We start from the raw sequence: 13688 nt of genomic DNA on the forward strand, positions 1-13688 counted from the left end.
AACTGATTTCCGAAAAATATACGGTTGCATATGCAGATCGAAATCATTAATGATGGGAAATTTTTCTATCTTAAAGGGGAAAAAGAAAATGAAGACCCCTCTGAATACAACCCAACTATAGCACAACATAACAAGAAGCCAAATCAATTTCCTGAAACGGTTAAATTTCATCGAGTAACGCAACAGTTCATACTGTACAATCAAACCTTGTTGGCTCCTACTAAATAGGAAGACCCCTCTGAATTCCGCGTTGCATTGTAAATATATTTATAGGTAAAGACTTCAATTTTTACATCTTCTAATGAAAGATAAACAAAAATAAAGTTTTAAATCAACACCTTTTGCATATTCTATGCTTAAACATAATAAAAAAAATACTGTATGATACATCACCATCTACAGTAAATCTAACAGCAGTAAGCTTGCGAAGTCTGGAGCCTAAACATCTTAACATGTTGGGAAATCTAGACCATGAAGTGCTGGTATGCTGTCCGAATCCTCTTTTGAGAATAATGGAAAGAACCATAATGCCTTGTTTGTACCAAAAACCTTCAACAGAGGAGGTAAAATGACAACATAAGAACCCAGATTACTTTGGTGTTCCTGGAAGGATGTCTTCAACTTGCCACTATAAATAGGATTAATTGCATCCAAGGATTTATGTTTTCAGCATATCGCATATTTTTCAAATGATACCCATGAAATTCGATATAAATTCTACCTTCTCTGTTCATTTTGCAATTCTTGTAGCCATAGATGCAGTTGAACAGGGTAAACCTATAATTTTATTGTAGATAAATATGTAAGTGGCCTAGTTTGTTCATTATTTCGGAATATCAGGAAAATATATAACCTGAAAATATGTGTCCCAACCCAAGTGAGCCATAAGATATATTTACAAGACACTACTTTTCACATGCAAGTGCAATAACATGGTGTTCAAAATGCAGAAACAAAGTAAAGATATTTGCCTAGAAGTTATCACCTGCTCAAAATTCTTCTTCCTGCCTAAGTCGTACTTCCATCTGACTGTTCTTTTCTTCTCATAAACCTGCAACATATTTTTCTGGAGGTAATATGCAATAATCAAATGAGGACGTGGGTCTATGCTACTTAACTAATCAGTATTGTCACATTTGAATATCAAATTCAAGACAATGGAGATCGCAATGACCAAGAAAATTACTAGAAAGTGGCATCACCCACGCCCATCAGGTTTGAAATCAATACAAACAAGTTTACACACAAAAACTCACAGATATAAATACATGAAAGTGGCTATCATGCCAATTACCTCGATTGATGTCGTGTTGCTTGATACAAGCGACGAATGCATGACAATGAAACAAAGAAGACTCAAAGCAAAAGCCAAATTAATAACTGCATTATGACATTAGGATTTGTAAGAAATGAAGAAACTATTGTGCAGATCTAAACGGTGGATACATAATTAACTGATTTGCAGGAACAACTTACCAAAAGCTAGAAAAACGATAGCTAGATTGGCAGGAGAAGAAGAATGGTTCCTTTGGCTTTGGCCAAGAACTTGATAAAACCTAGGCAGCAACACCCAGAGTATCCATTGTTGTCTCCAGAAATGTATACATGCTTTGAGCCAAGTGACAAAAGAAGGGAAACAGTTAGACACCAGTCATCCCCACACACTCACTAGATATACATAGAAAAGAAAATGTGGCCGTACTAAGAAAAGAAGAAAAGACTTGTAGTTGCGCGCTCCAACACAATTCACCACCCAAACACAGTGGTGATCCATCTTAAGAACACATCTTTGACCTGCAGGAAATAAACAAAACATAGAACTACCTCATTTTGTAAAATCAATTTCAGAATGCAATAACTTCCCGTGTATGCCAGTAGTATGCCAGCAATTTTCCAACAATGTTAATGGTGTCTAAAAATGGGGAGAAATTTGAAAATGATTCATTTAGACAGGGTTTATAGTGAATACACAAACATACGCATATATAAATTCATATTATTGATATTTTATGACTAAATCGATAGTGTTAGAAGGTAAGAGAGATTCAGTTGACTAACTTGCTGCCACAGATGCATATTAATTAACTTCCAAAGACAAAAGTACCATAACGTTCTTACAAACAGAACAATGATGGCAACGGGGAGGCTTCCCATTTTGGCATCGATCACAGAAGCCTACCGACCGTGAAGGACCCCGTGCATCCGGTCCCACGTTATCTAATGATTGAGAAGAAGTACCAGCCTCTAAATTCACCCCCGATGATGATGATGATGATACTGAAACTGACCTCCAATTTTCAGGCACAGAACCAGGGTCCCAAAACACTACCATAACATAGCTCCATACCAACATTACAAGCTACAAACACCAAAAATTCGGTTTAATTTACTTCATATAATACCTCCGCCTCACCCACAAAAATAATAAATAAATAGATAAATAAAGAAAGATAAAGTAATGCATTAGTAAGGAGTATTACCAGAATATGGAATAGAATAATTATTGAGAACCCAAAAAAAGAGTGGACTCCGCCGCGAAGCAACTGTGGGCCACAGGTAATTACAACGACGGCGTAGTACGACACAGCGATAATTGCGGCCACTAGCAGGATCATGAAGTAGCCCAGCACTTTGAGGCCGGAACAGAGCTTGAAAAGGTTTATGTCCATGCCCAAGTTGATTTCGGGGATGATTGGTTGGTATCTTCTGGATCGCGGTGGGAACAGGCGTTTCCAGATATCCGAAGCCAGGTTTTACCTGTTCTTGCCTGGAGTTGATGTGTCCCGGTAACTTTAATTCAGAAGAGAAATTAGGGCACAGTTCGAGATTAGTTTGTACTGGGAACAGAGCACGCTTGTCTTGTACTGGGATCCACTTTAATACCGCTCAAACTTTTAAAACAACGCCAGTTTTAAAATGCACTCATTTTTTGATATTATCAATAATTTAATAATTATGCATTAATAAGTTTAATCGAATATTCATAGTATTCGTATTGTAAAAAATATAAATTATTTAAAATTTATTAAATTTTTTGTTTATTAAAATATTTCTCGTTTGTTGTCAACTCATATAGCGTGCACAGTGCACCATTAGTAATATATATCAAATAATTTATTACAGTGACTTCTATGATCATTAGTAAGTACTAATAATTTTGTAATTAAATTCATACAATATAAATTCTTTTTAAATATCCTTATATAAAGTATAAATTATTGTAAGACCTTTTGCAAGGTTTAACTTTTAATAACATGACACTTTAAAAATGCTACAAAATAATATTACATTTAATTGCATTTATACAGTACCATTTTTTGGTGCTATATGTGAATAGAATATCATAGTAGTTTAAATAAGCCACAAAGTTAATATTAATTTTGTGGCAGTACAAAAATAGTACCAAAAGAGGGCAAAAGTAACGACTGAGAATGTTTTATCTACTTCCCAATTGAATAAAAAAAAAAGAATTCAAAAATAATTTTCATTTAATTTTGCCTATTTGGTGATAAAACCTCAAAACTAATTTTATTTATTTAAAATTTAAAAAAAACTTACATTTACCTGCAATGAAAGTCATGTGTTAGAGCATCTCCAAAAGACTCTATAAATTTTACTCTTCAAATATTCATTTGCTTACCTATGTGACAAATAAATGAGTGAAAAAGGATATTGTTCTCCAAAATACTCTTTAAATAGAAATGAGTTAATATTATTTTAATTAAATAATTATTTTTTTAAAGGAAAAGTCAATAGTAATTAAATCACATTTCTCTTTTTCTTCAACAAAAAGTAATAAAATATAAATTGAAGAGGGAGAAAGTAACTCTTCAAATTTAAAGAGAGGGAATCATTTCTTATTTGAAAAATTTTAATTGGAGTGTCTTTTGAAACCTTAAATGTTGATGTAACTCTTCAAATAAGTAATAAATTCTTATTTGAAAAGTTTTTTGGTGATGCTCTTACATGATTATTATTATTTATTTATCAATCAAATTAAATGAATTGTTAAGATTAAAACACTTAAATCTAAGGTCCACAATAACATTATTATCGTGTTGTGAAAGCACATAGAGCATCATAAAGAAATCCTAATAACAATTTTAATTGAGAATTGAGGTCAGTCATAGTTATTGCTAAACCTAGAGTCTTTTTTTTTTAAATAAATAATTTTATAATAAATAACAATTCCTAAGACAGCCCATCTGATTTTATCTTAACACTCAAGCAAAAAAAAAAAAAAAAAAACTCAAGCAAAAAGTCAATAGTACAAATTAAAAGATATATGAAGATTCAACCACAATTAATTATAACTTAAAAAACAATTAATTATAATTTTTTTCTCAAAATTCAACTTCTCTGTCATAAGATAATCTTATGGAAAATCCAAATTTCTTCTGTCTCTTCTACATCTATTGAAAACTTTTTATTGAGATTTTGTGGGACTTTCTTCCACCGCCATAAAATGGGGGAAATGATTTTATAAAATAATCCTACGTGTATATAACTTAATAATTTCATTTTCAAATAATGCCCTTATTAGCATTATAATTATTGATATATAAAGTAACATAATTAAAAAATTTACTTTCTGATTTTGTTCAATAATTTGAGATAATGTCAATTTAGCATCTTCATTATAGATTACGGAAGAAAAGAGGAAAAAGAAAAAAGTTACCATTAGGGGATTTAGGGTTTATCATATACGAGCTATTAAATATATTGACGATCATATGAAATAAGAATTATCTAAACATTGTCATTATAGAGAAAGGTTATCTTCTTAATTTGAGCTAATGAAGTTATAAATTATAAAGATTTAGAAAAAAAATAAAATTCAACAATGTTACGTACCATTGTAAGGTATGAGCTACATGTCTTATATCTGTTTTCATATATATATATATATATATATATATATATATATATATATATATATATATATTTGTTTCGAATCCCAAAAATAATTAAAACTGATCGAAACTTTAATTTAATTTATCATCATATAGATATCTAAACCAACAATCAAAGATTTATTTTATTTATTGAAACAATAGGGAACTGACTCTGTAAAATGTGCATTAGTATTATATTAATCGTTTGTAAATTTTATTTTTTTAAATTAAAAAAAAAAATCTATAACATAGGATGTGCATGGTGTATACAGTACAGCTGAACAGCCTGAACTCATTTGAAGGCCCTTGCAAGAAGATTACACTCATAAGCATCTAGAGGATTCGTACCGCGAGCAAGCTGTCAATTGCCCACGTAAAGCCCAAGAAGCCCTTAAGCGACTGACTGACACATGATCACACCGCATTCGTGCGTGCGAAACAAATAAACAACAAGGCTGGGGGGTGTTAAATTAAAACGGCCCTAGTTTTGTCTTTAAGGGCTGAGACAGACCGAATCTAGCATTGTTTTATGTTTCGGTGAGACATTATAAGATTACTTTATAAAATTAAATTACTCTCTCGACTTCCTCTTAAATTCCAGAAGACCTCGTCGACATCTAAAAGATCTCTTTACCTTCTTCACTTACTTTCAGGTACTCTCTCTCTCTCTCTCTCTCTCTCTAATGCTTTTCTCATTTTCTGTCTGTTTTAGGGTTTTGTTGATTTGGGGAAGTTTAATAGTGTTTTCTTCTTCTTTTTTTGTCTATTTTACCGGTGTGTTTAGGGTTAGGGTTTTTGTTACAAGATGCAGCAGCCACCGCAAATGATCCCTGTTATGCCTTCATTTCCACCCACCAACATCACCACAGAGCAGATTCAAAAGGTAGAATCTCTTCTCTCTTTGTTTGTTTATTTGCTTCTCACAAAATAAACATATATCTCGTGTGTGATATTAGTGAGCTGGAGGAGTTGCTTTTGGTGATTTGGTTGAAGTGATAGTCTTGTTAAACATGACTCTCTATTAAAGAAAGTGGGTGCTCTGAACTTGTTGCTTAGCCAATTTTGTCAATCCAATTTAGTGGAAAATATTGATATTAAACAAACTTTTATAATCTTCATAAGCGATTAGTGGTTTGAGTATAGAAGAATATCTGGTTATTTGATTATGCTGGTAAATTGCCTTTTCGCTATATGCAAGTTCTTCTCTGTGTATAACATTTTGTTAGTGACTTACCTGGATTTGGCTGTGCTTATGGTGAGTTAAAAAAAGGAAAAAGAAGATTTGGAGGATCAATTTAAAGATTTATGATTTCAGTGGCTGATCGGTCTAGATAACCAACTATTTTGCAAACTATTCTTGAAAGAAGGAATGTAGTTAATGTTGTCATAGAGTGTTTAATTTTATGTGTCACAATTGCTGGCTATTATTGGCGTATTCCCTTTTGTCGTGTACTTATGTGTGCCATATCATATAGGATGGTGTCTGGTGATGAATGGCAGTATTTAGTATGGGATAAAGAACACAATAAATGTATTTGCACTTGTTTGTTTTTTTTTTTCACCCTGCGGGTGTGTGATTTTCCCATACGACATTTTTCTGTGCACCAATGTCACAAATTTAGAAGTCCGGGCAGCCTCCAAAATCTGTTTGGCAGCTGTTACAGCGGCATCTGATTATATGGATTCTGTTGTTAAAGGTCTTCAACGATGATTCCTGCAGTGGGGCTGGTGGGCCTCATGTGATTTCATAGGCAGAGGCGACTCGATCTGCAATAAACACGTGGTGTTGTATCACTTGCATGATTGTATATATCCAAGTGTGATCCTGTGAATAGGTCTTATCCTACCTACCACTTCCCATTTTGGAAAATGAGAGAAATGAAGAAAGGAGATTTCATTTCTCTTACGTTTCTTTAAAATCATCCCTTGTTCCTTAGAAATGGACTTTACCCTATGGGAATGATGATGATACATGGTGTTGATGTTTGAAGATCTGGATGACTTAACCTCAAAGACCCACTGCAGTATCTGTCATCTATGCATTTATCAATGCATTACAATGTTGGCAGATTTCTGGTAGCATTGCAAGTGTAGAACTAAAAGGTCTTCAGGGTCGCATGTAACTGTGGTTGTTTGACACGTGGATGCACTCTGTTTCTTGTAGCTGTCAAATTTCGTCTAAGCTAGCAGATTTCTTTTGAGAGTGTGATGGTTCTTTTCTGAAGGACAGAGCCTTCCTTGCATGCCCATGGTGGGGGAATAGTTGAGATGACTTTTGCTAGCCTTCTGAGGATATTTTTTCAAATTATGGGAATGGGATGGCTCGTCAGCTGGTTCCTGGAATGAAGTGTGTATCTTTGATTTTGCGTCCTTTGCTGTTTTATGTAATTTTCAAAGAAGTTTGAATGTCTGTTCCCATTTTTCATCAAAGATCTATTGCTGCAGTTTCACTTTTTGCCAGCCCTACCTTTTTACAACCTCATATTAGAGGTTTGATTCATATTTTTTCAATGCTTGATGCAGTACCTTGATGAGAACAAAAAGTTGATTTTGGCAATTTTGGACAATCAAAATCTTGGAAAGCTTACAGAATGTGCCCAGTAAGTCACTTATCAACCTTCTCTCTCTCTCTTTTTTCCCCACCTCCCTTAACCAAAAATAAGAGGAAGCTGGATTGCTAGTTTTTGATTATCCATGTGTGCATTTTGATTTACAATTCTGTCAAGCCAGCAGAATATTTTTTTTTTCTGGTGGTGCTCTTGACAAATTTGAGATGAATGCATGATCGCCTGGAAATCATAAAATTTATAAATTATTCCATGTTAACGCTGGACCTATGGTAAATATTGTTTCTGACCCGTATTTGTGTACTTAACAATAAATTTAAATGCTGCACAATCTTTTGCCTGTGTAATATCCCACTTGCTCCTTTCATTTGAAGTCTATATTTTAAATGATTGGCATCATATAATTACTGATGCTATGAATCAGGTGGAAAGGTGTCAGGAGTCCAATCTCACATTTATTTTCAGCTCTTCCTATTGGTCATTTGCTGAAGCTAGCTTTAACAGTGTCATTTCAAAGAGGATGAATGATGTATACAAGAACTTAGGTTTTTGAACCCTTATATTTGAAATTGCTTAAAAAAAAAACACAAAGATGAAAGATATTATCCATCTTTGTGTTTTCTTTTCATTGAGGAGCTATATAATTTTATTTGTGGGCTCTAAGCAATATGAGTTGATTGAGGGCCAAAATGAAGTGATAATGGGTCTGGGATAAAGATGAAACTTAAGATGTGAATAATAGAAGCCAAAAAGAAGTCAGTTGTTGCTTGTTGTCCAAAGATATAATGATTTTCTTCTGCTAAAAAGTTTTTAGAAATTGCTGATTGGAATTGTTTTATACCGTTATAATAAATGAAACTTAAGATGTGAATAAAAGAAGCCAAAAAGAAGTCAGTTGTCGCTTTTTGTCCGAAGATATAATGATTTTCTTCTGCTATAAAGTTTTTAGGAATTTGCTGATTGGAATTGTTCTTTATTGTTATAATAAAACACCTGTCCTTATCTAACCATGTTCGTTTGCTGGCTTATGTGTTTGCCAATTGCCATCAATATTGTGTACTTGTAAAAATTTGTTGATTCAGCTATCAAGCTCAGCTTCAAAAGAATTTAATGTATTTAGCTGCAATTGCTGATGCACAACCACAAGCACCAACAATGCCTCCTCAGGTGGGCAAGGAACTTGAGGGCTCTTTTGTTAATTCATCCACCTTGAAACTGTTTACTCATTTTTGCATTTAAACTTTGTAGATGGCTCCACATCCTGCAATGCAAGCTAGTGGGTATTACATGCAACATCCTCAGGCGGCAGCAATGGCTCAGCAACAAGGAATCTTTCCCCAAAAGATGCCATTACAATTCAATAACCCTCATCAACTACAGGATCCTCAACAGCAGCTACACCAACATCAAGCCATGCAAGCACAAATGGGAATGAGACCGGGTGCCACTAACAATGGTATGCATCCCATGCATGCTGAAAGCTCTCTTGGAGGTGGCAGCAGTGGAGGACCCCCTTCAGCATCAGGCCCAGGTGACATACGTGGTGGAAATAAGCAAGATGCCTCGGAGGCTGGGACTACTGGTGCTGATGGCCAGGGCAGTTCGGCTGGTGGGCATGGTGGGGATGGAGAGGAGGCAAAGTGACATGGCCCAGTGTGCTTGGATGCCTTTGACTGTTCATAGTAGATGCTTATAACAATAGTAATGTTCTCGTGCTTTTTCATAGATGGAGCTTAGGATTGGAAGTTTTTTGTTGCGCTTTAAATCTAACAGATTAGGTAGGTAAGTTTTGTTGTTAGTCTTGGCATGCTGATATACAAATCTCAAACAAGTGGTGAAACAGTGGCAGTCGGTTTGCTTGGATGCCTCCCATGTCTGTCATTTAGTAACAAGTTGAAATGCATGCTTTTTGTTTCAGAACGCATGATTTTGATTGGTGGCTGTGTCATGAGATTCCCAGCAGAGGTAGAAATTGACAGTCTGGCACATCACAAAAAGTCTCAGACTGAATGTTTGGCAGTGTGATTATCCAACTGAACTTTTCGTTGGGAGATTGTATTTAAATGGGCGCCTTAAAAGTCTGTGAATCACAATTACGGCAGACGGCCACAGGGTAGTTGACAAGTAGGTCAAACAAGCATGAGCTGTGTCTTTGTGTTTAGTTTCGTGGTGCGTTTATGAAGAGGAAGTTGGCGTCCTCTCGACAGTTGTTGTGGTAAGTGGTTATCCTCTGATTCCAATTTCAATCAGGAACAGGAGGCTGGGTAAGGGAATGGGAAAAATGACATAGACTTTCCAATTACTGATGGTGACGTGTATATATATGTTCCAAATTAATATAAAATTGGTATGTTAAGTAAAGTTAGTGCTTTCTTCTGAGTTTTGGGGTGGGTAGTTAAAAACTACAGATTTTGAAGTTATCTTGAATTAGGAAAACAGAATTATTGAGAAATTGGTATGAGAAGAACTTGAAGAAAGAGATGAGAGAAATAGAAAAAGTAGAAGAAAGAAGCAGCTAGAAAGACATCTCCAGCGGCATCTAAAAAAGAAGAGAGAGTGACATTGCAAGGAATCTCTGGACTACAAAATTACATTAAAGTTCCGAGTCATAACAGAAATAAAAATTAACAAGCCTAAGAGTAAGTTTGAAGTCGTCTAATAGTATTGATCGTTTAAACAAATTTTCGAATCTAATAAGTAAATAAAATTCGTAGTCAACGTTGATAGGTTGTCGCAAAATATACGTATATAAAACTCCGTTTCGTATGATCCGAACTGTATGTAATATAGAATATCCTCCGTTCAATGGGAAAAAGATAAACACGATTGCTTCAATAGTGACTTGAAGTTGCTAAGTAACCGATTGCTTCGAATAATGTTGTATTAGTACACAATTATATGACTTGAAGTTGTCATCTTCAGTAGAGGAGTTTGTTGGTCTCTCTTTCTACTAAAATCAATATATATTATTTATTTTCTACTGTTTTTATAATGTCTAAAAATTTTCTTAATAAAAAAAAAATTAAGGGAAAAGAGGGGGTAAGTTTGTCATTTGGATGATATTTTAGTTTAGGAATAATAAAATAACAGTTTTTTATATAAAAAAAAGTTTTAAAAAACTAAAATAAAAAAAGTCTTATTATTAATTTTTTATTCGTACTGAAATTTATATTTTTTTTATTTTAGTAATTAAATCATTATATTTTAATTTCAATTTATATGAATTATTTAATTTACAATCAATATGAATAAAAGTGTATTTGAAAATAAAGATAATACAATAAAGTTATGATGTTAGGGGTTATTGGGTATTATGAAATTAGTAGAAGGTTAATATTATATATTGATTTCAGTACGGGAGAACTGACAGTCTCTCATAATTACATTGTAAAATATGTGATGAAATACTAATAAAGATGAAATGAGATCAGGTCATGTTGACAATAACGAATGATACATTATAGAGCATATTATAGGTACTATAACCGGTCAATGCATATATAATATATGTAATTAAATTAAATGCAATTACTAATTACATTATAATTTTGTAAAATGCACACACACACACACACACATGTATGTAATACCTCTTATATATATATATAATAGACTATAATCTCCCTCATCAATACATCATAGCTTATTCCATTTCATTCCAATCGAAGGTTGGGAAAGGTTTGAGCTGAATTGTAAAACTCAACCCGTATTTTATAATGCCTCTGAAATCGTAACCAACAAGTTTTCGAGTCTTTTCATGATCATCCGTGTAGTAAACACGCAATTTCTACTAACTCACCCCACACAGCAGAAGCAGATCCATCCTCTTTCCTTCTCACAAACACTAACCATCATCACCATTTTTTTTCTCGGTAGTTTTGTAGTCCTAGTCGACAGTCGTTTCATAAGCATACCTTAATATTATTATTGTAGTTGTTATTATTAAAACACAGATAGAATTGTGGAAAAGATAATTGTATATTGTTAGTCACCGCTGGTAGTTGATTACTTGATGTTGTTCTCTTTAAATCAACCGTATGTATCAAGTAATTAGTTAGTCTTAACAATCAAGAATTCACCAAATAAACGACAAAACATGCGAGCAAAAGAAGACCACCACCGCTTCCACCACAAAGTAAACATGTACATAACCAAGAAACTCTTCAATAACCCAACGGCGTATATTATCCTCCTCCTGCTATCCTACGCCCTGGGTTACCTATCCTCCCCCAAACCCCACACACCACCACCACCACCACCATCACGTCCACGTGCAGGTGCAGGTGCAGGTGCAGCCACAGCCACAGCCACAGCCACTTCAAATTCAACCATCCAGCTTCCTCCAAGTCTACTAGACAACTTCCGAGTCACGACTCGCTGCGCCGCCGACTCAGTTCCTCCTCAACTCGTCCGTCAAACCATCATTGACCGAATCTTCAACGGCACCTCCCCTTACGTCAATTTCCCGCCGCCGCATATTAGTCACCTACTTCGCCGGCGTCGCATCAAGGGGTGGGGCTCCTACGGTGCCGTTTTCGGAAACCTCATTGATAAAGTCAGGCCGCGTGTCATCATCGAAGTAGGGTCCTTCCTCGGCGCCTCAGCTCTTCACATGGCCAACTTGACCCGCCAATTGGGACTCGATTCTCAGATTCTCTGTATCGACGACTTCCGTGGCTGGCCTGGGTTTCGCGATAAATTCAAGGACATTCCGATGGTAAACGGCAACGTTTTACTTTATTTCCAGTTCCTGCAGAATGTCATTTACCAAAACGCCATCGATTCGGTTTTGCCCGTGCCGTTTTCCAGCGGCTCGGCTTTAACCAAACTTTGTGAGTGGGGAGTGGTGGGTGATTTGATAGAAATTGACGCGGGCCATGACTTTAACTCGGCCTGGGCGGATATCAACCGGGCTTGGCGGATCTTGAGACCCGGTGGGGTAATTTTTGGCCACGATTATTTTACTGCTGCGGATAACAGAGGCGTAAGGAGAGCGGTAAATTTGTTTGCTAAGATTAACGGTCTGAAAGTTCAAATTGATGGGCAGCACTGGGTCATCCACTCTGCTGTTAATGCTTAGATTTTTTTTCACATATGTATCTCGTGTATACCTGTCATCTCCCGTCCCGTCATGTGATACTCAAAATTACACCCCCCAGAAAAAAAAGGGTTGCTTGATCCGTTACTGGTTGTTGCCGTCTGTTTGCTGGTTATGAGATAACAACTCTTGAAAAGTAAGAGTGATATTATTTTTATTTACTTGGAATATTTAGTCTGTTTGTATTTTAATTGGTGTATCATAAATAGAGATTTATTATTTGAATAAAAAAATTTAAAAAATTATTCATCACTTGAATTAATTATATAATAATAGTAAGTTATTTATTACATCAATTAAGATATAAATTTAATTGTGTGTTTACTTCATGAGAATAGAAATAGAGTAAAATGAGAATGGACTGAGAATGAGAATTGGTTAGAATGAGAATGACGAATGAAAATGAGATTTCAATATTTACTTGGCAAAAATAAATGAGAATGTGAATGTGCTGAAATGTCATTGATGTGTTTACTTGGCAAAATAAATAGGAATAAAGGATGAGAATGATAATTAATTTACCAAAATACTCATATTAATAGTAATTAATTTATCATTATTAACAATATTATCATTATTGTTTTTGTTGTTGTTATTATTATTATTAAATTTTATTAACTTTATTATTTTAATTATTATTAACATTTATTATTATTATTATTAAATTTTATTAACTTTATTATTTTAGTTATTATTAATTATTATTATTATTATTATTTTTAATAAATAATAATAATGATAAATATTAATAATTTAATTCTCATTCCTTCATTCTAATTTTTTAAACCCATAAATAAATACACCATAAGTGTTATAACTAAATAAATACAATATTATTGCAAAAATAAATATGGAAACGTAGTGAATGACGAAAAATTCCGCATTCAACTGCATTTTCGTTCAATTTAATTAATTAGATGCTGACATGTGAAGAAGTTAACAAAGACAAATTGTCAAATGTCTTTCAGTCCTCTATTTCGTTGAGACTTTTCTAGGAGTTTGAGACGGAGAAGTATATTCCACTAGTAAATCTTTAATGCTCATGTGACAGGTGGATGGCGAATTGATGAAGAAGTCCATGATTTTCAAAGATGTAAACCAGTGACCAGTCCAGCCCGTGGCATACAC

General features: G+C 34.3%; 3 protein-coding genes across 3 annotated transcripts; 2 read left to right on the forward strand and 1 right to left on the reverse strand.

Moving 5' to 3' along the window:
- Nucleotides 1-209: 209 nt before the first annotated feature.
- LOC18046694 (probable protein S-acyltransferase 12) lies at nt 210-2874 on the reverse strand. Its single transcript, XM_024189598.1, is given in 9 exon segments — nt 210-628; nt 722-777; nt 986-1066; nt 1295-1380; nt 1477-1570; nt 1572-1608; nt 1698-1794; nt 2119-2359; nt 2481-2874. Coding segments are annotated over 9 exon segments (1062 nt in total). The 5' UTR covers nt 2670-2874; the 3' UTR covers nt 210-447.
- A 2547-nt stretch (nt 2875-5421) lies between these two features.
- Nucleotides 5422-9382, forward strand: LOC18046695 (GRF1-interacting factor 3). Its single transcript, XM_006444699.2, has 5 exons — nt 5422-5548; nt 5680-5778; nt 7419-7495; nt 8545-8629; nt 8711-9382. The coding sequence occupies exons 2-5, from the start codon at nt 5701-5703 to the stop codon at nt 9104-9106; spliced, it is 636 nt and encodes a 211-aa protein (XP_006444762.1). The 5' UTR covers nt 5422-5548; nt 5680-5700; the 3' UTR covers nt 9107-9382.
- A 1727-nt stretch (nt 9383-11109) lies between these two features.
- Nucleotides 11110-12761, forward strand: LOC18046696. The gene has a single exon (XM_006444700.2). The coding sequence runs from the start codon at nt 11559-11561 to the stop codon at nt 12540-12542; it is 984 nt and encodes a 327-aa protein (XP_006444763.2). The 5' UTR covers nt 11110-11558; the 3' UTR covers nt 12543-12761.
- The last annotated feature ends 927 nt before the right edge of the window (nt 12762-13688 follow it).

The sequence above is a fragment of the Citrus clementina genome, unplaced genomic scaffold (genome assembly GCF_000493195.1).
Source record: "Citrus clementina cultivar Clemenules unplaced genomic scaffold, Citrus_clementina_v1.0 scaffold_3, whole genome shotgun sequence".
In the NCBI taxonomy this organism is placed as follows: domain Eukaryota; kingdom Viridiplantae; phylum Streptophyta; class Magnoliopsida; order Sapindales; family Rutaceae; genus Citrus; species Citrus x clementina.